The sequence below is a fragment of the Suncus etruscus genome, chromosome 17, assembly GCF_024139225.1.
Source record: "Suncus etruscus isolate mSunEtr1 chromosome 17, mSunEtr1.pri.cur, whole genome shotgun sequence".
Lineage (NCBI taxonomy): Eukaryota > Metazoa > Chordata > Mammalia > Eulipotyphla > Soricidae > Suncus > Suncus etruscus.
In genome coordinates this window covers 56,057,423-56,082,950 of record NC_064864.1, presented here as the reverse complement: position 1 = coordinate 56,082,950, position 25,528 = coordinate 56,057,423, and the positions used below count along the sequence as shown (strand labels likewise).

General features: G+C 37.4%; 1 protein-coding gene and 1 non-coding gene across 7 annotated transcripts in view; both read right to left on the bottom strand.

The window, feature by feature from the left end:
• ADD3 (adducin 3) overlaps positions 1-25,528 on the bottom strand; it is a 173,163-nt gene that overhangs the window by 40,984 nt on the left and 106,651 nt on the right. For all 6 annotated transcript variants that reach the window (XM_049790576.1, XM_049790579.1, XM_049790575.1 and 3 more), the window contains exon 2: positions 7,664-7,887. In XM_049790576.1, coding sequence (XP_049646533.1) covers positions 7,664-7,858 — 195 coding nt within the window. In that variant the 5' untranslated portion in view covers positions 7,859-7,887. The remainder of the gene's footprint in view (positions 1-7,663; positions 7,888-25,528) is intronic.
• LOC125995146 (U1 spliceosomal RNA) lies at positions 25,247-25,408 on the bottom strand. Its single transcript, XR_007490735.1, has one exon. It is a non-coding gene; the product is annotated as a U1 spliceosomal RNA (small nuclear RNA).

The following is a 25,528-nucleotide window of genomic DNA, read 5'->3' as shown; positions in this document are numbered from 1 at the left end:
ACCAAAGGAAAAACTGGAACAAAAGGGAGAAAAACATAATAGACTTGTGCTCCCAAGGTACTTTGTGATTATGTTACTACATCTTTTCCAAAGTAGAGATTAGGAGTTTAACAAGTTTAGAATTTATCCACAAAGAAATGCATTCATGGGTCTAGAGAGAGAGCAGGAGGTTAAAGTTCTTGCCTTGTTCAGGCTGACTCAGGTGATTCCTAGCACCACATCTGGTACACTGAGTGCTGCCAGGAGTGATCCCTGAGCACAGAGCCATGAGTAAGCTCAGAGCACCACTTGGTGTGACCCAGTTCACCTTCCCCTTCTGTCAAAATAATTCAAAATTTCTCAAGTTTTGTTTATCTTGTATTCGTCTTTTTTTTCTTTTTTGACTTTTGGGTCACACCTGGCAGCGCTCAGGAGCTACTCCTGGCTCTGTGCTCAGAAATCACTCCTGGTGAGAGTAGAGGGCGGTGGCAGGAAAAAAAAAAAAAGAAAAGAAAAAGAAATCACTCCTGGCAGGATTAGGGGAACACTTGGGCTTCCAGGATTACTGCATGCAAGGCAAACACCCTACCACTGTGCTATCGCTCTGGCCCCACTGTATTTAAATCTTAATTAATATGAAAAAAGGTTAGCATATATATAAAAAAGAAAACATGAATGGATATGGAGAATATTATGCTGAGAGAGATGAATCAGAGGGAGAGGAATAGATATAGAATGACTGCATTCATTTGTGGAGTATAAAGAACACAGTATGGTAATAAGACTCAAAAAAATAGAGATGAGGGCCAAGAGGACTGGACTGGTCCATAGTAGGAAGCTTGTCACAAATAGCAGGAGAGTGCAATTATGGCAGAGAAAAGAACACTATCACAATGGTAGTTGGAAATGATCACTCTGGACAAGAACTGGGTGCTAAAAAGAGGTAAAGTGCAAGTTCTTTTCTCTTAATTTTCTCAGCTCAAGGCATTTAGATGTGTCTATCATTGGCGATTTCTTGAATTGTATTAATTTCCAGACAAATGAAATAATGAAAAATATATGGGTGGATTTCTACTTTGTTTTGAGTAGCCACTTAAAGTTTAGGGTGTGAGGGTTCCTGCCTGCCCTACTGTGATTTACAATAGGGCTGTCAAGTTTCAGGTATAGTTTATCCAACACTTGGTATGAATTTTGAGTTTAAACTCTGACATAACATTTACCTACATTGTAAAAACTTCAGTAAGTTATTTAGTGTCTTTAAATTTCAAATCATTTGTCTGTAAAGTAAGAATATTTAATACTACTTTGATGGAGCTATTTGAAGATTAGCTAGGATTAGATATATAATATAGGGTTGGAACATTGTAAGTGCTTAATAAAAAAGTATTCTTTTATTAGTTTTTCTCTTGGTTTCTTCCTAAAATAACCTTAAAAAAAAAAAAAAGGCAGGCCTGAACAATAGTACTGGGTGTAGGGAGTCTGCCTTGCATGTGGCTGCATTCCATCCATATTTGACTTTCCAAGACCTGCCAAGAGTAATCTCTGAGTGTAGAGCCAGGAGGAAGCCTTGAAAACCAATAATTATGATACAAAAACAAACAAACAAATAACATGGGACAGTAGAGATAGCACAGCAGTAGGGCATTTGCCTTGCATGCGGCCAACTTGGGAAGAACCCAGGTTTGCTTCCCAGCATCCCATATGGTCCCCCGAGCCTGCCAGGAGTGATTTCTGAGTGCAGAGCCAGGAGTGCTGCCGGTATGGCCCCCAAAAAACAAAAAACAAAAACAAAAAGGTCTACTACAGATTTGTTACTTACAAAAAAAAATTACCATGCCAAAATGATGGTGCAGCGGTAGGGCGTTTGCCTTTCATGCGACTGACCTAGGATGGACCAGACCTCGGTTTGATCCTCTGGTGTCCCATATGATCCCCTAAGCCAGGAGCGATTTCTTAGTGCATAGCCAGGAGTAACCACTGAGCATCACCGGGTGTACTCCCCAACCCCCCCCCAAATTACCAATATTAATTTTTTTTTAAATTTTGTGATCACTCCTGGTGGGCTCAGGGCAACATCTGGGTTGCAGGGGATTGAAATGGGGTCGGCAGTATGCAAGGTAAGTATCCTACTTACTTACTGCTTTAGCCCAATATTTTAAACTTTTACATTTATTGGTTCTGAATTTTGACTAATAGAGTGGATCTCCAAATTCACAAGATACTTTTAATTGTATTTGAAACACTTTATATTTGAAGAAATGGTCCAAATTTAGGCTGACAGTGATTTAAAAAAAGAAAAAAAAAAGACTATTAACAAAAGAGTTAAACTCCCCAAACCTCTGCAAGAATTAAGTAAGCTGATAGAAAACAGTCGCAAACAGCAACTGAAAATTTGTATTCAGTGGGAAGTTAAACATGTGGTGGGGGTAGAATGGGTTGGGGTTGAGAGAACCTGGGACAACAGTAACGGCAAGTGGACACATGGGTGGAACGAGTGATGCTGGATAGTTCGTGTATAAAATTTATTAATAACAGTTTGTAAAATATGGTGCCTAAAGTAAAAATTTTTAGAAGACTATGACAAGTACTTGCAATCTGGTGTATCTATTTTGCATGGATTTTGTAAAATAAATATATTATTGTCAAAGAGCAGTCCCTGTTATTTTAATTTTACTTTTTAGTTTTTGGACCACATCCGGAGGTGTACTGGATCATTCCTGAGGGCTTGAGGATCATATGTAATATGTAGTAAAAGAGACTGAATTGTGTACAAGGCAAGTGTACCGATTGCTATACTATCTCTCCAGCTCTGTGTTTAAATAAATGAAATTCTTTTTTTTTTTTTTTGTTTTGTTTTGTTTTTGGGCCACACCCTGCTCAGGGGTTACTCCTGGCTATGCGCTCAGAAGTTGCTCCTGGCTTCTTGGGGGACCATATGGGACGCCGGGGGATCGAACCGTGGTCCGTCCTAGGCTAGCGCAGGCACCTTACCTCCAGCGCCACCGCCCGGCCCCATGAAATTCTTAAATAAATTGTGGTCATGGAGTGAACATTCCTCTCCTTAAAGGGTGGGGGTTATTTGCTTTCCTTTTGAATATGAGCTTAACTGTGAATCATTTTTAACTATTAAATGAGATGGAAGTGATGTGTGTGTAATATTTGTGACTATCGTGAAAGTTGTTGAAAGCTTCTATTTTCTCTCACTTGCTCTGGGTGAGAACATTCATAGAACCTTAGGTAAAGGTTCAGGAGGCAAGGAACTGTATTCTTTGCTCAGTGGTCATTCTTTTTTTTTTTTTTTTTTTGCTTTTTGGGCCACACCCGGCAGTGCTCAGGGGTTACTCCTGGCTGTCTGCTCAGAAATAGCTCCTGGCAGGCACGGGGGACCATATGGGACACCGGGATTTGAACCAACCACATTTGGTCCTGGATCGGCAGCTTGCAAGGCAAGCTTGCTATCTCTCTGGGCCCACAGTGATCATTCTTATTTGTGGGTATGGTAGGGGTGGGATGGGTCACACTTGGTAATGTTCAGAGCTTACTCTTGGCTCTGCTCCTGGCAGAATTTGGCAAACCATATCAGGAACCAGGGATCAAATCTATGTCAGCTACATACAAGGCATGTGCCCTACTTGCTGTACTGTATCTCCAGTCCATGTCTTTTACCTTGGTCTATTGCCTTGGTTACAATTGCCATTCTGTGGACCAGTATGCAGGATTGATGTCAATCCACAGGCGTAAAAAGATTGAAGGACACTGCATTTGCCAACAGCTGTGTGAGTGTCCCATTTTTAAGAGAAGATCCTCCAGCCCCAGACTTCAGGTAACAGTAGCCTTGGCAAATGAGACCCTGAGCCATAGCTCCAGAACTACTCAGTAAACATGCTCTGGAATTCCTAATCATAGAAGTAAGATAATTCAAGCTATTATTGGGAATCAATGATTGGTCACACTCAGTGATGCACTGAGAAGTTGCTCTAGATGGTATTTAGGGGGCCAGGCAATGCTTGCGATTGAATGAGGTCACTGTACGCAAGGCATTTACCTTAACACCCCTGTACTATTTTCTCTGGATCCTTGTTCTTATTTTCAATTGCCAGGTTTTGGAGTGGTCTTACATAGCAACAGTTAACAGACAGATTATACTAATCTTTAGTAATGATTTTATTGTATTTTTAAAAAGTATAAAAAGTGGGGGGAGGGGAGAGGGATTAAAAAAAAAGTATAAAAAGTGGGGTCAGAGAAACAATACAGCAGGAAGGGTACTGCCTTGAATGCAGCCAACCTGGGTTCAATCCCAGGTATCTGATTCAATTAAGGTTCCACTGAGCCCAACAGGGGTGAACCCTGAGTGCAGAGCCAGGAGTGACTCCTGAACACTGCTGTGTATGGTCCAAATGAAACAAACAAACAAACAAACAAACAAAGGTACTACCTTAAAATATGGCAGGATGGATGTTTATCTACTTTTTCAAGTCTTTCACAAACAAAATTGAAAATACTAGCAAAAATAAAGGGGAGAGTAAAGGAGAGTTCAGGGTTTAAGGGGCCTGCCTGGCACATGGCTGAACCCCAGTATGATCTGTCATCAAATATGGTTTCCCAAGCAACACCAGAACTAATCCTTTAGCACAGAGCCAGAGTAAGTCCTGAGGATGACTTGATGTGGCCCGCAACAATAACAAATCTAAGGAAAAATGATCAATATTCAAATCTTTAATTTGGGGGAGGTGGTTTGGAGACACACTTGGCAGTGCTTGGGTGATGCTGGTGATGCTCCTGGTGATGCTTGGGGGTCATTCCTGGTGGTATTTGGGGGACCATATGGTGCTAGGATCAAAGCAGGGTCAGCCACACAGAAGAATAGCAGCTTAATTTTAACTCTTGTACTATCTCCCTAATCCTTTACAAATCATTTGAATCTTTACTTCTCACTATGCCAAAAATTATCACTCTTGTCAAATGAATATAGAAATGTCAATATATAAGATCACCTTTCCTGTTATTTATAAGTTACCCAATATATGAATAATGTTGACATTTAAAATACAAATACAAAAAGTTAGGGGCTGGATCGGTAGTGCAGTGGTAGAGCATTTTGCTTTGCCTGCGCTAACCTAGGACTGACCATAGTTCGATTCCTTGGTGTCCCATATGGTTCCCCAAGCCAGAAGCGATTTCTGAGCTCATAGCCAGGAGTAACCCCTGTGCGTCACCCGGGTGTGGCCCAAACACAAAAACAAAAGAAAAAAAAGTTAAAGAATCTACTTAAAGTTATGCTGCCTTTAGATAAAGGGGGAAAAATGACAAAATAGAAACCTGAGCATCAGATGTATTTTAGTATTTTCCCATTTAAACTTTAGTTAGAATTAAAAGGTCTTCTATGGAATACTCAAAAAAATGTGTCAATATTTATAACTTTGAACAAAATCTGAACTTGATCACATCCTTTGTTTTTTTAAACTGTTACTGGACAGGACAGATCTCTGAATGCTGCTGATCCTGAGTACTGCTCAAGTCACCACAAGTATAGAAGTAGCTCTAACACTGCTAGGTGTGACTGTTTCCCTAATTACCTCCCCCCCAAGATGATCTGTTACTATCATTTTGCTAACAATTTAGTAGTAATGGTGAAAAGTGACCCCTAGTAGATGATATATGGATCCAGGGATAGAGCCAGGGTCAGCTGCATGCAATCTAAATGTCTTACCTGCTATACTCTCTCTCCAGCCCCAAAGTGGGTTCTTTAGTGGAAGAAATAAACCTAGTTTAAGTCATAAATAATAAGTGTCCTTTAGACATCTATAAACAAGAAACTCAGGCTATACCTGTAAGGACATGAATGTTAACTCTTACAGCAGTGTTTTTCAACCTTTTTCTGCAAAGGCACACTATTTTCATGGAAAACAAAACAAAACACAACATGAGGTAAACCACCATCAGAAAATGTTAAAAAAAATTAACTCTGTGCCTATATTGACTATATATAAAGGAATACTCTTGAATAGAAATCAAATAAACACAAAGAAATTATTTTATAATTACTTTATTATGAAATAATCTAATGATTGGTCTCTTTGTGAGCTGAAGCTGCATGTTACAGATGAAATTGGACTTTTTCCCACGACACACCAGATAATATCTCACGGCACGTTAGTGTGCCGCAGCACAGTGGTTGAAACATGCTGTCTTACAGGATATCTTTCCCAGTTAACTTCTAGAAAAGTCAACACTGAGAAAGTGTAGCTTCAGGGGCCGAGATCTAGCATAGTGGTCAGGTGCTAGGATTCACCTGACCCAGCACTACATGATTTCTGGGTATCTCTGAATGTGGGCCTGAAGGTCCCCTGAAAAAAACTGATGTAGCCCTGATGGTCTCTGGTGCCAGTGAACTAGTTGGTCGCTGGCCTGGCTGACCAAGTATCACAGTGAGTGGCCCCCAGTCTTTAAGTACTGTTTGGGAGGTACCCTTCAAATAAAAAAAAATAGTACAGCTTCATAGTAAGGTATACTTATATCCTTTAAAGCCAGTAGTGCTTTTATAACTTGTTTATTTTTTAAATTTGGTTCTGGATTCATCCACTGATGTTCAGGGATTACTACTGGATCTGTGCACAGATATTACTCCCGACAGTGCTTGGAGGACCATGTGGGATGTTGGGAACCAAACTTGTGTTGGCAACATGCAAGGCAAACACCTTTCTCACTGTAATTCTCACTCTAGCCCCTAACATATAATTGTTTTAAATCTAAGTTCTGATATATAGCTTATAAGTTGCTTTTATACAGATCTCTTGGTTTATAGGAATTAGTCAGAATGAAACACTGTCTCTAATTGGATTCAATATCTGTGACTAAATTCACAAAGGCATCAAAAATTTACCTAACAGGCCACCTCAGACACTCCTATGCCTTGGTACTTATTTAATATCTTATGTTTGAAATCTAATAAAACTTGACCCTGGGGGCCGGAGAAATAGCACAGTGGTGGTTGCCTTGCAAGCAGCCGATCCAGGACCTAAGGTGGTTGGTTCGAATCCCGGTGTCCCATATGGTCCCCCGTGCCTGCCAGGAGCTATTTCTGAGCAGACAGCTAGGAGTTAACACCTGAGCACCTCCGGGTGTGGCCCCAAAACAAAACAAAACAAGTAGAAAAAAACCTGACCCTGGGCTTCATGTATTGATATATGCTGAATTCTAAGGAGTCTATAACTTCACTATGTAAAAAATTATTAATTCACTTTTCATCTTAAATCAGTATGTTCTCTTACAGAAAGAAAGAAGGAAAGAAGGAAAGAAGGAAGGAAGGAAGGAAGGAAGGAAGGAAGGAAGGAAGGAAGGAAGGAAGGAAAGAAAGAAAGAAAGAAAGAAAGAAAGAAAGAAAGAAAGAAAGAAAGAAAGAAAGAAAGAAAGAAAGAAAGAAAGAAAGAAAGAGAGAGAGGGAGGGAGAGAGAGAAAGAGAGAGAGAAAGAGAGAGAGAAAGAGAGAAAGAAAGAAAGAAAGAGAGAAAGAAAGAGAGAGAGAGGGAGGGAGAGAGAAAGAGAGAGAGAAAGAGAAAGAGAGAAAGAGAGAAAGAAAGAAAGAAAGAAAGAAAGAAAGAAAGAAAGAAAGAAAGAAAGAAAGAAAGAAAGAAAGAAAGAAAGAAAGAAAGAAAGAAAAATTATGCCTTCTAAATGCAACTCACAGGGCTCTGCAAGATTTGAGTAACTCGTTTCCTCTGCTCCATCATATTGAAGTCTTGTCGCAGATCAGGAGACATGTTCCTCTCCCGAATGTATTCTGGGTCATTTTCATTGATGCGGTCAAAATACCTCTCTTTGTGAGGCATGCTGGGAGGAGGAGGAGTAGTGATCACACTTTGGCTGGCATCTGAACTCATGTTTCAATTCTGCTGGTTCCTCTTGTTATCTGAATTAATAAACACAAAGAACAACATTCACGATAGATTTCTTATAAAATTTTAATTTTACAGGTTCAAGTACAGTTTTTTATCTGTTCTCAAAGTAAGAATTGCAACTTTCTTTAAAAAGTAGTTTCACATGCTGCAGAGACAGTACAGGGGGTTAGGGTAGTTGCCCCCAGTTTGCTTGGCGCTGCACAGGTCTTCTGAATGCTGTCAAAAGTGATCTCTCAGTACAGAGCATTGCCAAGTGTGGCCCCAGAATCGTCAACTAAGATATAATAGAAAGTTAACTTTTGAAACTAAAATAAAGATATCTTAGAAATTGCTAAAGGGGGGCCGGGTAGGTGGCGCTGGAGGTAAGGTGTCTGCCTTGCAAGCGCTAGCCAAGGAAGGACCGCGGTTCGATCCCCCGGCGTCCCATATGGTCCACCCAAGCCAGCGGCGATTTCTGAGCACATAGCCAGGAGTAACCCCTGAGCGTCAAACGGGTGTGGCCCAAAAACCAAAAAAAAAAAAAAAGAAATTGCTAAAGGGGGGCCGAAGAGATAGCACAGCAGTGTTTGCCTTGCAAACAGCCGACCCAGGACCTAAGGTGGTTGGTTCAAATCCCGGCGTCCCATATGGTCCCATGCCTGCCAGGAGCTATTTCTGAGCAGACAGCCAGGAGTAACCCCTGAGCGCCACTGGGTGTGGCCCAACCCCCCCCAAAAAAAAAACAAAACAAAACAACAACAACAAAAAAAAAGATTGCTAAAGGGAAATTTCTATTTTCCAAGCAAATATAAACAATGACAGGATTATAACTATTAATTGAATTTTTTTTTTTTTGGTTTTTGGGGCCACACCCGTTTGATGCTCAGGGGTTACTCCTGGCTAAGTGCTCAGAATTTGGGGGCAAATTTTCACCATTAATGAGTACTTTCCATCAAGCTTGTTTCACTGCACTTAGTCCACATTTATGCCAGTCATGTTATATTTAAAGTAATTACTACTGATACTTAGGATATCCTTGATTTTTATGCCAGAAAGATAAATTCAAATTCACTTGTGCTTTGCTACAGTCAAAAGCCTAGCCAGGGCTTGTAGAGATAGCATGAAGGTAAGGCATTTGCCTAGCATGTAGAAGGATGGTGGTTCAAATCCCAGCATCCCATATGGTCCCCTGAGCCTGCCAGGAGCGATTTCTGAGCATAGAGCCAGGAGTAACTCCTGAGCATTGCTGGGTGTGACCCAAAAAACAAAACAAAACAAAAAAAGCCTAGGCAAAGAAAGCCAGGCCAACAGGGCAGTTCCTTAAATTTCCCTCCCCAGCATGTGATGAAGCTGATCAAGTCAGCTCCTTCTCCTCCTCCTCCTTTTTTTGTTTTTTGGGTCACACCCGGTGATGCTCAAGGGTTACTCCTGGCTCTTTGATCAGAAATCGCTCCTGACTTGGGAGATCAAATCGGACGCCAGGGGATCGAACCGTGGTCCAATTTAGGTCAGCTGTGTGCAAGGCAAATGTACTACCACTGTGCCACCACTCTGGTCCTTAATGTCCTTCTTTTTAAAAATAACATTACTAATAACTCTGGCCATCACAAATTCTTCAAAAAAATCAAAATTTATTATATTGTTTTAAATTTAATTCACTAACCTATGGTATGTATTTTCATCCTACTATTTAAAAACAGTACACAGAGAACCAATGTAAGAATCCTTTTTTTTTTTTTTTTTTTTTTGGTTTTTGGGCCACACCCGGTAACGCTCAGGGGTTACTCCTGGCTATGCGCTCAGAAGTCGCTCCTGGCTTGGGGGACCATATGGGACGCCGGGGGATCGAACCGCGGTCCGTCTCCTAGGCTAGCGCAGGTAAGGCAGGCACCTTACCTCCAGCGCCACCGCCCGGCCCAGAATCCTTTTTTTTTATCCACATACTGATGAAATATATAGATGTTTTAAAGGTCGAACTAGTTTGGTGTCTAATTTTCTTAGAAGCTGTTTACAATATCTATTTGTACTCTTTTAGTTTACTGCCAGCAGATTTCAAGGAGAATTTTTAAAAAAGGCAAACAAACTCACCTATATTAAGAACTGTCTTGCTGGGGCCGGGCGGTGGCGCTGGAGGTAAGGTGCCTGCGCTAGCCTAGGACGGATCACGGTTCGATCCCCCGGCGTCCCATATGGTCCCCCAAGAAGCCAGGAGCAACTTCTGAGTGCATAGCCAGGAGTAACCCCTGAGCATCACAGGGTGTGGCCCAAAAACCAAAAAAAAAAAAAAAAAAAAAAGAACTGTCTTGCTGGCTTTTTATAGCTAAGTACAGACGATGCAGGTATTCAGTTACTGGAACATAATTTAATAAGGAAATGAATTCTATTTTTGTTTACCAAATGAAGATATCTCAAACCATTTTAAATGGACAGCACACAAAAGCTGCCTTTAATTGGATCCTACACATGCTTCAATCTATCAAATCAGTATCTTTTTTTTTGGTTTTTGGGCCACACCCAGCAGTGCTCAGGGGTTACTCCTGGCTGTCTGCTCAGAAATAGCTCCTGGCAGGCAGCGGGGACCATATGGGACACCGGGATTTGAACCAACCACTTTAGGTCCTGGATCAGCTGCTTGCAAGGCAAACACCGCTGTGCTATCTCTCTGGGCCCAACAAATCAGTATTTAACTTAATGGAAAAGAAGGTTAGATAATAAATTAAAGTCTAACTGATTTGCTTATGTTTATAAAACAGTTTCATTAAAACAGTGAAAGTAGGAAACAGTGATTATAGATTTATCTATCATTCTAGGTTTGGTTTCAGACACTAATAAGTAATTGTCTGAAACTAAGAAGTAAAAGCTTATAATGTGAATAACTTATGATAATAAAAGCATGTAAAGAGCTATCTATCATTTATATGTCAGGAATAAATTATAGATGTTTAATGATTTATAGTTTATAAGATTCCACCTTTTTCTCTTTTTTGCAACTATAAAACAGCATTTTGGAATTTCAATGGATAAACAAACTTCCAGAATCACACTGCTTACTCATGTCAGAGTCACTTTGCCTCCTACTCCATTTTACAATGGCACAAACTATTCTGAATAGCACATTAATGAAGAAGTACAAATTTTGGATAATTTAATCTGCCTACATTCTGTTCTGAATGTTCAAGAAATGAAGCTTACAGAATATGTCAAAAATTTAAAAAATAGAAATGGCACATACAAACGAAAAAAGGAACTAAGATTAAACACATTTCAAAAACACCCTGCTCTTTAAAAAAAGTCTTTTAAGCTGGCTTTTTAAAATACATTTCAAAGTTTTACATATTTAAAATAAGTTTTGCATATTTAGAATAAGAATGTGGACTTTATTTAAGGATATAGAAATAAAATAAAAGCAAAGCAGCTGTTCTTCTATACATAGATTGTCTTCTATACATAGATATTAAAACCAATCGTAAGCACAACAAAATTTGTAATTTTTGCAAACCAACTACTACAAATCAAATCGTTATTTCAAAGCTTGAAAAATGTATTATCTGCCAGATTTTCTGACTATACATAGAAATGAGGAAAATGTGAGAAAAGCTTACAGCATCATGCTAACAACAAACAAGTAAATGATTATAATGTAGTATACACATTTGGTAGGTAGGTATATATGCATACACATACACATATATGAAATATTATACAGCCAATAAAAAGAAACCCTGATATTTATGACAATATAGATGGACCTTGAGGGAATTATACTAAGTGAAGAAATATTGTATATACTTACTTACACTGGAATTTTAAAATCACCAAGTCATAGAAAGAAAAAATAGATGGTGGCTGTCACAGACTGAAGTGTGGTATATAATGGAGAGATGTTAGTCAAACTTAGAATTGAGCTGCCAGAAATTCCCAACAATTCAACTTTTGTGTATCTACTTCATAGGACTTAAAAACATTTATCCAAAAGGATGTATGCACACCATTATTTATTGCTATACTTAGTACAATACGACGTAAAAATATGATGTGAAATCAGCCTAAGTGCCCAAGGACAGGTGAATGGATTATGAAGATGTGGTATATATTCACAAAAGAATTCTACAAGCTGCAAGGAATATTAAAATCATGCAGTTTGCTACCAATAGATTAGAACTGGAAGACACCATGTTGAGTGAAGTAAGCCACAAGAAGAAAGATGAACACAGGATGGTTTCACTTCTCTGTGGTATAAAGAATAACTGGATGAGGAAATATAATGAAGTAAAGGGGAGATGCCTAGATCACTCTTGACCTCAGGTCCTGAGGAGGAGGAGGAAAGAAAGAAATCAAAGTGGGAAGGAAGATGAGGAAGTTATAAGGTCTCTGTTATATTGGATGTGGGAGAGTGGTATGGCAATACATCCAAAGTATAGCCTAAACAACACTGAAAACATGAGAGCTAAGATGCAATCACCAAACTTTGTAATGAATCTGTCTAGGTGGCAGGCAGAAGATGGGGGTAGATGATGAAGGATGGGAGCACTGATGACGGGAGTTGACATTGGTGGTGAGATTGGTGTTGAAATATTATATGCCTAAAACTTAACTATCAGTAACTTTGTATATCATGGTTATTTAACAAAAATATTTGTGTTTAATATGCAATTATTTTATATACTTAAATATAAAACTTTAATTTTATACTGGTAACTTGAGACATTTCAATAAACTAGTTTATAATAAAAAGTTATGTAAGCTATAAAAAAATGAGTAAATTTACTGCCAGACTAGAAGGCAATTAGGAAGCAATCTTTCTAGACTTATCACACAAGTGAAGTATTTCCTATCATTTCTCAGCAGGTTGTTTTAACAGTGTTTTAAAAAGCTGTGTTTACAAAGTAAAACCTTACAAAGATAATAGTAATCATTACTTCTTAATAATTATACCAATTTTTCACCCTCCAAATTTTACTCAAAGGCTTTCTCATGGAATTTTGTAATAAAGTTAAATTGTTTTAAATAGACTAAAAAAATCAAGCCCATGTCATTAATATATTGATAAATAAATTATTTTTATGGGAGCTGGGGAAAAGTAATCTAAGGAAAACAGTAATAATACTAGGACTCTGAAGATAGCAGTGAAGTAGACCTTTAAAAATATTTTTTACTCAAACTTTTAGGAAACAGATTTTAGGTCCTTGAGCTAGAATAAACTTAACAGAGACTAAAAAACTGCAAAAGCAGTTTTAAACATGGCTTAAATTCCACTAATCTGAAGTTGATCTTTTAAAACATTAACTGAGGCACTGTGATTTACAAAGATATTCACTGAGTTTCACGCATACAATGTTCCAACACCAACCCTTTTACCAGTATCCACTTCCCTCTACAGATGCCCCAATTTACCTCCCATCCCTTGATTGCATCTATGGCAGAAACTTTTTGTTTTTTGTTTTTTGGGCCACACCCGTTTGATGCTCAGGGTTGTATTCCTGGCTAAGTGCTCAGAAATTGCCCCTGGCTTGGGGGGCCCATATGGGACACCGGGGGATCGAACCATGGTCCTTCCTTGGCTAGCGCTTGCAAGGCAGACACCTTACCGCCATCTTGCCGGCCCCTATTTTTTTTTTTTTACCGCAAATCAGTGTTACAGAAAATGCACAATTCACTTAAAATGTGTAAAGACCTTCTACCACCTTCGCATTCAGTCTTCCAGCTACAGCCCCATATTCCAGCCTCTCAAAACTTACCACTTAAATTTCACCTCACTGAGACTTATGTGACAATTTCTTTTAAACTCTAAAGTGGCTTCCAGTCATTCATGCACAAGAACACTCTTTTGCTGACTTTATATCATCCTACCTCAACATTTCTTTTACAAAGGCATTGTCTATACTAGGAGCTCTCCCCATTCTAAACTCTACAAAAACAAAGAAAATTTCAGTATAGCTTCTCTAGCTATCCTTTCTTAAGTTTCATTACATATTACTTCACTTTTCCCCCAAATTACTACTTAGATATAAATATTTTAACAAATTCTTCAAAAGCTTGATTCTGCAATATTCTTCCAGAGTGGCCTTTACCAAAAAAAAAAAATAATGAAATTACATGTCCATAGACAAAGGGGAAAAAAAGAGAATGTGGGGGCTGAGTACAGTGGTTAGGGTGCTTGCCTTGCACTCAGTAGACCCAGATTCGATCTCCAGCATCCCATTGGTCTAAAGTGCTTCACCTAGAGTACTTCCCGAATGCAGAGCCGAAGTAAGTCTTGAGCACTGCTGGGTGTGACTCAAAAACCAAAACAAACAGACAGAAACAAAAAAGAGTAAGTATTGTTTGGGAGAGAGGAAAATGTACTGGGGGAGAGGGGAAAAGCTAGGAATGGTCCTGAAGGCAAACAGAAGGGATCCTTATAGTGATATAGCTGTTTTATATATTAACTGTGTTGATTGTACATGAATATGCATATATTACAGAAATATAAGTGGCTAAAAGCAAGGCTGTATCAGAATAAGACCAGTCCATGGACTTTATCAATGCCTATACCCTGATTATGCATCACACTAAGATATTACCACTAAGGGACAATGGGTTAAGGGCACACAGATTTTTTTGTACTAATTCCTTCAACTATATAACTCAATAAAAGTTTAAATTTTAATTTAATTTTATTCCAAAATAAAAAAAAATCTTACTTTCAATTCACCTAAGAATGTGATCAACTGTAGCAGAGAAAAGCTTATTTTTCGATATTTTCTGCACTGGAATGTGTTTGAAAGCAGTTCACCAACACTGCTAAATTGCATCTGAATAAAAATACACATGTCACTGCAAAATATTTTTCAAGATGCTCAGTGGAGAGCAGATTTGGAATTTCAGCTCCGGTTACAGTAAGTTTATTTAAGTTAAGCTATGAAGCTATGAAGCTTAAGGAGACATTTATTTAAAAATAAAATGTAAAACAAAAAAAAAACATTTTAATAGGTATGGTTTAGATTTTGGTACTTATTCTTGTTTGTTCAGGGCCACACCCAGATACATGCAGGGCTTGCTCCTGGCTCTATGCATACAATCACTCCTGGTGGTGCTTGGGGCACCAAGTGAGGTACTGGAGAATTCAACTAGAACAAATTGTATGCAGAACAAGCACCTGAACCGGGCACTATTTTTCTGACCCTCACCACTATGCTTTATAAGACACACAGCAAGTTCATTTACTCCTCACAATCTTATTAAGTGTTTACTAATCCCCATTCTACTATTGAGAAATAAATGTCATTAAAAGCAATTTGTCTCCAGAGTTATAGCTCACAAAAGACCTAAGGTTTAACTCAGTCCAGCCCAGACTGGGATAATCTGGAATTTCTTTTCAAATGCTAATCATAGATATTCAGTTGCACAGACTAGTCGAAAAATTTTTATCTAGGTTTTTCTAGGAGAAAAAGCTCAGAATTCTCATGGCTAAGAAGGCAATCATCTATATGGTCTTCCAAAAAATAAAAAAGGGGGGTGCTTCAAGGAAATTAGAGGCAATTATTAGCTTTTCTGATTCTTTTTTTGAGGGGTGGGTTACTCCTGGCCCTGCATTCAGAAATAGCCCCTGGCAGGCTGGAAGTACCATATATCCCGAGGTCTGTCAGGGTTGGCCATGTGCAAGGCAAACAAACACTCTACTGCTGTGCTATTGCTAGGGCCCCCTAGCTTTTCTTTTCTTTTCTTTTTATTTATTTATTTGGCTTTTTGAGCCACATCATGTGACGCTCCGGGGTTATTCCTGGCTATGCGCCTAGAAATCACTCCTGGCTTGGGGAACCATATTGGATGCTGGGGGATTGAACCAAGGTACATCTTAGATTGGCCATATGCAAGGCAAATACCCTACCCCAGTGCTATCACTCCAGCCTCAGTTTTTCTTATTCTTTTTTTTTTTTTTTTTTTAGTTTTTCTTATTCTTGAACAAAACTTCAGAATAAATAGTTCTGCTTGCAGATGTTCAAAACAACAATTCCATTAGTAAATTTAAAAATTAACTACTTTTGGTTAATATTTCATACCACACAGGCACAGACATGCTTTCTAGTACTTAGAACAATGTATAGCAGCACAAACCAAAACAAACTCCATCATAGAAAAAGAATTAATTCTTTTAAATAGTGTTCTTTGAATTGAAAAGGAAGTAGAAAATAGATTTTTAAAAAATTAATGTTACAAAACTGGTTGTCATCACTTTGGGTTTTCCTTTGGAAATGCAGATTAGAAACAAGATATCAAGCATAAACAAAGTTCTAGCTTTAAAAGCCTTATCCAAATATTTATGTAGAAACTATCCAGCATGTATGTTTAAAGAACATTAGGTTCAAGCTACAAATAGATAAAACACTCCAGAACAGCAAATGTTCAAACATTTAAAAATAGTAATTCACATGAAGTATATTTCTTGTAATCACATAGAAATACATAACATAGAATACATGAATGACATTTTCTTCTACAATGTCGATAATAGTAATATTTTCTTGTTTATCCTATGTCATTTTTAAATTCTGGTCAATCTGGCACCAAAGAATAATGATATCAGATTACATAGATATCACCTCAGTGCTCAGGGGTTACTCCTGGTTATCTGCTCAGAAATAGCCCCTGGTAGGCAAGGGGACCATATGGGACACCGGGATTCGAACCAACCACCTTTGGTCCTAGATCGGCTGCTTGCAAGGCAAACGCCACCGCTGTGCTATCTCTCCGGGCCCAGGCCTAATAATTTTTCACCATGGAGAAAGAGTGTAGTGGGAAGGCACTTGCCTTGATTAAGTCTAACCTAGGATAGATCTCTGTCACCACATATGGACTCCTGAGCTCATGAGGAATGATCCTTGAGCACAGAGATAGTGGTTAAGCCCTGAGAATAGTCAGGAATTACCCTCAACCCTCCAAAAAAAGTTCTCATCACTGAACTAGTGAAATAGCTCAAAGGGCTTTAGCATCTACTTTGTATGTGAGAGCCCTGCGTTCAATCCCTGGTTCAATCCCACGAGGCTCCCTGAACACTGAATGGGAGAGGCAAGGAGTGACCTTGTAATTATGTATGGTGACAGATTTCAACTAAATTTATATGATAATTTTTCAACATAGACAAATAATGAGTAAGTTCAAATCTCCATGAATCATTTCATTATTTCAATAAAAACCGCTTGTGAAACTAATTCAAGATCTCCTAATGGAATGTTATATACAGTTTGACAAATAGTGCCACATCTGACCTGCAATGATTGATTGCCTATGGTCATGTGATAAACAGAAAGAGATTGTGTATCGTAGAAGGGGTGAGAAAAGCGAGGGGATATGATCATAAAATCAATAAATGGAAGAGTATAATAAATAATTCTCTGATATAAAAAAGAAATAGTTATGACAGATTATAGCAATATGATCCTGTAGTTCTAAGATAATTTAATTTTCTTCTATTTGGACACTTAAAAAGAACAATTTGTATTATTGTCAGAGTATTTCTTTTTAATTTTTCACTTTTCTTAATTTTCTCTAATTCTAGGTCAATTTTGCAGATCTCTTTATGTTCCTGGTCTCCCACAATGACAGAGTACTCCATAAGTGGTGGCTGAATTGAATTATTTTACTATATATCACAATGACTTCCAAATCAATCTGGTTTGTATTATTTCTAGGGTGGGAATGGTAAAAAACAATCATACAAAAAGTTATTACTTACTAAAAATTTAATTTAGTTCTTGGCAGTTTTCTCTAGAACACAAGCAAAAAAGACTACTTTCAAGTACTAAGCCTATTGTTCCATACTTAAAACAATAATCAAAGATATGCTAAGACTTCAAAGCAGCATATTTGGTTAAAAAACAACAACAAATGCTGGCTTATTAAGTCATATAAAACTGTGAAGGTATTGAAAGTCCTAGAAAAACAGCTTGCACTCTGATAAATCATAACCTCAGATCACCAGTAAATTTTACTAATTTTAAAACATCTATGACACAAAACACTTTCAATTGCTAGACAAGGTTCTATATACAACTGAAATAGAAATTGATAGAGCTGGAAAACTAGATAGAAATAGACAAAAGTTAAAAAATCCAAACTATTATTGAATACATTAAAATAACACAGATAGCATTTTCTAAGTGCCCAAAGGGAAGTTACTTATACCACAATGCGTTACCATCTAAATGCTATAATGACTGTAGATAGAGATATCTTAGACTATTTCTGGTTGGATTCAAGGATAGCATTTTATAGGTGATTGCATACTGTATTCTGAGGTATTTGGTAAATTTCTAAAGCCACAAAGTTCAAATATCAAATATTACTGAAATTTATAATAGTGACACTTATTAGCATTACTAAGTCAAATAACTTAGTAAGTCATTTGTGAATGACAATTGCCTACTGACAAAATTTACTCTCAATGAAAACAAGAAAGAAATCCAAATGAGAGGCCTGGAGAGATAGCACAGCGGCATTTGCCTTGCAAGCAGCCGATCCAGGACCAAAGGTGGTTGGTTCGAATCCTGGTGTCCCATATGGTGTCCCCCCCCCCCTTGCCTGTCAGGAGCTATTTCTGAGCAGACAGCCAGGAGTAACCCCTGAGCACTGCCAGGTGTGGCCCAAAAACAAAAACAAAAAAAAACAACAAAACAACAACAACAAAAAAAGAAATCCAAATGCATCATACAGTTCATGCAGTTACTTATAAATACTATTGATTGAAATAGTTTATTTCAAGAGTCTGTTTTAAGAGGCTAAAATTTCCACCACTTATAAATTAGATGTAATGCTCAGTAAATTAGATGTAATGTTCAGTAAACACAGAAAAGTTGTATACAAGTGAGCTGGTTTTATAGTGATGGTTTCTTTGATCTAAATAACTAAAACATGTCTCTAGTTTTTGTTGTTTTGGGGCACCAGCATGTAAAACGTGCACTCTGGTCTTTAAGAGAAATCACCCCAACCCTAGGCTTACATTTAAAATTCTACTGTTTGTTTTTTGGGCCACACCCGGTGCTCAGGGGTTACTCCTGGCTGTCTGCTCAGAAATAGCTCCTGGCAGGCACGGGGGACCATATGGGACACCGGGATTTGAACCAACCACCTTTGGTCCTGGATCGGCTGCTTGCAAGGCAATTGCCGCTGTGCTATCTCTCCGGGCACTAAAATTCTACTGTTAACAGAGGAGTGGCTAAAGAAACCGGGGTACATATATACAATGGAATACTATGCAGCTATCAGGAAAAATGAAGTCATGAAATTTTCCTATATGTGTATGGACATGGAAACTATTATGCTGAGTGAAATGAGTCAAAGGGAGGGAGACACACAACAGAATAGTCTCACTCATCTGTGGGATTTAAGAAAAATAAAAGACATTATTGTAATAATACCCAGAGTCAATAGAGATGAGGCTCATGATCTGAAATTTACTACAAAGAGAGGTGAGTGCAGTGAGAAATAACTACACTAACAACTATCATGACAGTGGTAGTGAATGTGAGAAATAAAATGCCTGTCGCAAAGACAGGCAGGGCAGAAGGAGGATGAAGATGGGAGGCACGGATGGTGGGAAGATTGCACTGGTGAAGAGGGGTATACTTTTTATGACTGAAATCCATCTACAAACATGCTTGTAACCATGGTGCTTAAAGATACTATTATAAAAATAAAGTTCCAATGTTAATTAGCAGCATTTCAAGAGAGTTAGAAGCCTGCCTTTATTTATTTTATTTATTTTTGGTTTTTGGGTCACACCTGGCAGCGCTCAGAGCTTACTCCTGGCTCTATGCTTAAAAATCGCTTCTGGCAGGCTCAGAGGAACATATGAGATGCCGGGAAGACCTTCTGCATGTAAGGCAAATGCCTTATCTCTAAGCTATCTCTCCAGCCCCAGAAGCCTTTATTTATAATGAAACAACTCAAGAAAAAGATTGCTAGAAGTATGCTTAATCATAACTAAAAAACTTAGAACACTAAATATTCTTTACAAATAAGAATTATGGCTATAACTTCTAATAGGTGAGAAGAGTTATCCCCAGAAGATGAAAATGGCTCACAGACTATCTTTTCCTAGTCATTGCAACTGTGATGACTATTGTCTTTATCTATTAGTATGCCTGGAAAGATAGTACAGGATATCACAATACTCAGCACCAAAATAGAAATAGCAAATGTTCTCAAAGTAGTAAAATAGTCTTGTATGATTATCAACAGGTATAAATGTGCTTTACTGCTGGGCCACATTGCTAGCTATCAAATTTTGTTTTATGAATATAAGAAATATTTCTAATTAATATAAACTACTTTAGAAAATATAAAATGCATATCCTGTGCTTAGTAGTAAATTGTAATAAAAATCTAGAGGTTCAAAACACCAGGGTAGAGAGGTACAGAAAATTTCAAGTAGGTATTTGCTATATAAAAGATGATCCAAAGACAAGACTTGCACTGATGGATAAAGTAGAAATGAATCCAAGTTCTTTTCACCAAAGTGCCATATTTGATGAAGAATGACTTATTGATAAACAGAATAAAGAGCTAGACTTCTGTATTTGACAAGTGGTAAGTAAAGAAGTCACTTACTTGCTTGGATACTATAATGGTTAGGGTGAAAATAACATTGATTGGTAACTTGAAAAAAATAATTTATTATAAATATCAAATGTACCAATTTTCATAGCCATGCAAGGATAGTTACAAATTAAAATATATATACATAGAAGTCTATTTTCTTTCAGTTCAAACTCAATAATTAGAGTTAGTGCCAATTGTTCCCCACATGAATTATATTGAAAAGCAAAAGTGAAGCTTTAAAGAATACAGCTTTATAAAATGAGTTAAAAAAATCAATAGTTGAGAGCCAATTCCTCAAGTATCTTGCAGAATCCAAAACACATGGTTTCAAGGCCTTTTCCCTTTCTTCTACAAAATTTGAACGTTTTTATATACTTCCCTCAGTTATATGTCTACAAAAGGCTTTTGGAAATGACTGGGAAAAATAATCAAAAGAAAGGGTCTCCTACCCAAGAAAAATTTGACAGACTAATGGATTGATCATCTGAATGTGCTTCCCAGACATTTAATTTCTAGTATTATGTCCCCTGCTATCAGAGAAATTAAAAAAAATTGAGATTCAGGAAACTCTCCAGAACTTGACAGCTCATGATAAATGAGGTTTTAAAAACTGGAATCAGAGGAGATTTTAATTTTTGAAGAACGATTCATTGCCTTCAATTTCTAAGATAATTTAAATGTTTAGTCACTTTGGTAGTCATGGGTAAAAGATTATTTTTTCTATAGCAACTTTTACAAAAAGTCATGAACTAAAATCTATGTACCTGTGCAACTCTGAACTTGAAAAATGGAAAACCCTTGCTTTTGACATTTTCTGGAGAGCATGTTCACAATCAAATTCACTCTTGCCTATTACTGCATCTACTCTAGAAACCTCAGGTGCCTCAAGTTCTTCCCAAGTGAATATCAGAAAACAAGTAATAAGGGAGCTGTAATGCTCCCAAATTCCAAACTTTTTCTATTTACTTCTCAGAAGATTCAAAGTTTGGAATAATATATTGGTTGGAATATTGTCCTCTAAATTCATATTACATTACAATGTTCCCTTACTTAATAATATGATCTTAATTAGTCATACCAAATTTGAATATGTATGGATATGTACAATGATTGATGTATTTATTTAAAAATAAAGAGAAAGATTGTAAGCAGAGACAGAGAGACAGAGGTGGGTAGATGTCTTGTGACCATAAAAGTAAAGGTTCAACAGTAGGTTCACTGGAAACTATAGAGGCAAAGAGAAAGGCAGGGCAGATTTTCCCTCAGAGTCCCCAGTCCTCAGAAGAAACAAGTCCTGCTGACATTCTGTTTTTGTATTTCTGGTCTCAAGAATTGAAAGAATAAATTTCTGTTCTTTCCAGTCACTCATTTCATGGTGCTTTTTTATAACAATCCTAAGAAATTAATACACACACTTTTTCAGTAGAATTTCCATCCCTATATTATCTATTTCATGAGGTATGTTAACATCGTAACAATGTAGACTGATAACATACATTTACAGTATCAAAGTCAGCTCTCTAGGAAAACAAATCTTCAAAATAACATGAATGGCATTTGATATATTATGGTAATGTAGCCCAGATCTCTTACATAAAGGCACTGTGACATTGATATTAGAAATTCATTAGACTGAAAAATAGTGTTTTCAAGAAAATTTAAAGCAAAAAATGCTAGAATGTTCTTGTCACATTGGATTCTGAACAATTTTCCTTGTTAAAAAATAAAAAACTCCATGAGATTAAAACTGAATATACCAACCATAAATACAAGCAGGACTAGGCTTTATAGCTCTCATCACAGCTGAAACACCATTAGAATAGATTCCAAATTTAAAAAAATGTGGAATTAAAGTATTAATTAAATTAAACTTTAATTCCAATTAAAACAAAGACAGTACAGTTGGATGGAATGTTTTTTCATTTAAGCAAGGGTAGATTTAAAATAGAAATCATTTCTGGGGAGTCTGTGGGACCAAATGTGGTGCTCAGGATCAAATCTCAATTGGAAACTTGCAAAGTAATTGCCTTAACAATTACACTTTCTAGCAGCTATAAATGCGGTCATAGATTTAGCAATCATGCCAGGCCTCAGGTCTATGGAATTAGAGAAAATGTAAAAAAGTATTTTAGAAGCTTAGCACAAAGTTTGGGGCTGGAGTTAATAGTACAGCAGGTAGGATGATTGCCTTGCACAATCAATCCCCAGCATTCCATATGGTTCATCGAGCACTACCCAAAGTGAATTCTGAGTGCACAGCACTGCTGGATATGACCCCAAAACAAAACAAAACAAAAAAAGATTTTGTTTTGAGTTTTTGGTTCTTACTTGGCTGTGCTTGTGACTTACTGTGCTCAGTGGTCACTTCTGGAGAGGCTGGGAACCATAGGCAGTGCTTGGGAGCCAAGTTAGTATTGCCGCTGTTCTCACCAATTGTCCATTTCCACTTTAGCAACACTTTTTATATGATTCTAAATCAAGATATGTTAAACTGAGCACCTTCACTTCTAAAGTAAGATTCATGGTGTATCTCCCCACCCCGCCCTGTCCCCTGACCCACTTCCTTTATCAACTAACTCCAAATACATTCAAAACGGAAACTATGCCTAAACCAATACCCAACGTTTCATTCTCAGAGGCTTCTTCTAGTTAAAATTCCTTAGTAAATGTTTCTAACTCTTTGACTACCTCAGTCCCAAATCTAAGTACCTACCCCTCTAATGTCAACTCTTTGGCAAAACATGTATTTTTAAAGAATAGTCTTTCTTACCAAGAAGTTTTTCTGAATAGAAATGCATGCAGTTCATGATTTGTTATTTAGGAATTTAATAATATTAAATCAGCAACAGATAAATCTGGTTATTCACCAAATTTAACCTTCCCAAAAGTGTAAGCTAATTTGCATTTTAGAAACAAGTGGAGAAAAATTCCTTGGATATTATTAGCTAGATAATGTTTCATTATTTCACCAAGAACTGTTCTGCAAATTTTCTGCTGCACTCATTTGTTAATTCGCTTAAAGAAGTCTAGACTCTGCCCAAATATAAAGGAAGATTTAGCTGCGAAAAGTGGGCTCAGATGACAGGATATGAATTTGAATGCATGCACGAATTTTGAAGTTTTGTTTCAATTTAAGAGAAAAGAGGTTGAGATTTTTATCTGACATGAAGAGACACTGAGACTGAAGATGACAGAACAAGTCTACTGCACAGTGAGAAATTGAACCTGTGACAAAAAAAAACAAACTATGAAATAACCCAATGCCAACTTTTTAGGAGAAAAACGTATTAGACTAATTTATTGCTTAATTTATGGCAGAAAAATCCATCAGAAATGTGGATTTAAATTTTTATTTTATTGAAATCATTGTGATTTGCAAAGTCTTTCATTTTCAGACGTACAATGAATCAGGCCAGTCCCTCCACCAATGCTCCCCAAGTACATCCCATACCACACCCAAACCTCCAGCCTGACAGTATAACAGTCCTTTTAAAGTTTAGATTGTTAGAGTTTGGGTCTCTTGATTCCATTGTACTTGACTTTGGTTTGAATTATTTAGTTCTATCTTTTTTTTTTTAATCACCAAGCACCTGAGACCACTTGGCCCTTGGCCCACATCCTTTCATATTTGTTTTTGTTCCTCCACTCAATTTCGTTCCTTCTTCTTGCTATACTCTGGAGTCTAAGGGTGTTTGAGACAACTCCCATTTAGACCATTACATTTCTACATGCAATTATTCTAAATACCACATATAAGTGATAGCATTCTGCATTTATCCTCCATCTTCTGGCTTACTTCATTTAACAAAATATCTTCCAGTTCCATCCATGTTGCTGCAAAATGCATGACAGCATCATTCTTTACAGCTATGCAATATTCCTTTGTATATATGTAACATATCTTCATGAGCAACTTGTTAGACAGCTAGTCTGATTCCAAGTCTTAGCTATTATACTGAATGCTGCAATGAAAGGTGGTGTGCATACATCCTTTTGGGTGAATGTTTATCTGTCCTGGGGATAGGTACCCCAAAAAGGGATTGCTGAGTCACATAAAAGCTCAATGTTGAGTTTACTGAGAACCCTCCATACTTTTTTCCATAGGGGTTGGAAACATTCCCACCAGCAGTGGATGAGAGTTCCTTTCTCACCATATCCCCGCCAACAGAGGTTGTTCACAATATTTTTATATGTGCCATCTTCACTAGTATAAGATGAATAATACCTCATTGTTGTCTTGATTTGGATTTCCCTAATGATAAGTGATGAGCAATTTTCCATGTGTCTGTTGCCATTTGTTGGTCTTCCTCAGAGAAGTATCTGTTTATTTTCTTTTCCCCATTTTTGTTGGGTTGTTAAGTTCTGTGGAGTTAACTTTTGTGAGTACTTTGTATACCCTAGATATCAAATCTTTATCTGATGTATTGAGTACAAAAATTTTCTCCCATTCAGTTAGCTGCCTTCTAATTTTAGCCTGTGTTTTTTCTGCCATACAGGAATTTTTTAGTTTGATGTAGCCCTATTGATTCAGATTTGATGCTATAGCCTTTGCCACTGGCATCCTATCATTGAAGACTTCTTAAAGGTCTAAGTCTTGGACTGTTCTGCTTATGCTTTCCTTAATGAACTTTTATGAATTCAGATATAATCTCAAGGACTTTAATTCACTGTGAACTGACTTTTGTGTAAGGTGTGAGATATGGATCAATCTTTACTTTCTTACATGTGGTTATCCAATTGTTCCAACACCATTTGTTAAAGAGACTGTCTTTATTCTAAGAAATATGTATGTATTTATTTATTTATTTTCCTCAAGGGAGAGCACGCACACAGTCCCCCACTACCATAAATTACAGTCGAGTTTCCCACATTTGGGGAAATCGCAAGGGTCAGCAAGCCCGAAGTGCAATGGGTGAGCCTCACCCTGGGGAAACCACCTTCGTGATCATGGAATCTACCCTGCCAAGTAAGTATAGAAATATGTATTTATTTTAAAGGATGCCAAATACCAGATGATCTCTTGTGTTATACAAAGAAACAAATGGAACAGACAGTAAAAAATGATGACAAATCCCTGATGCTGATTACAAAACC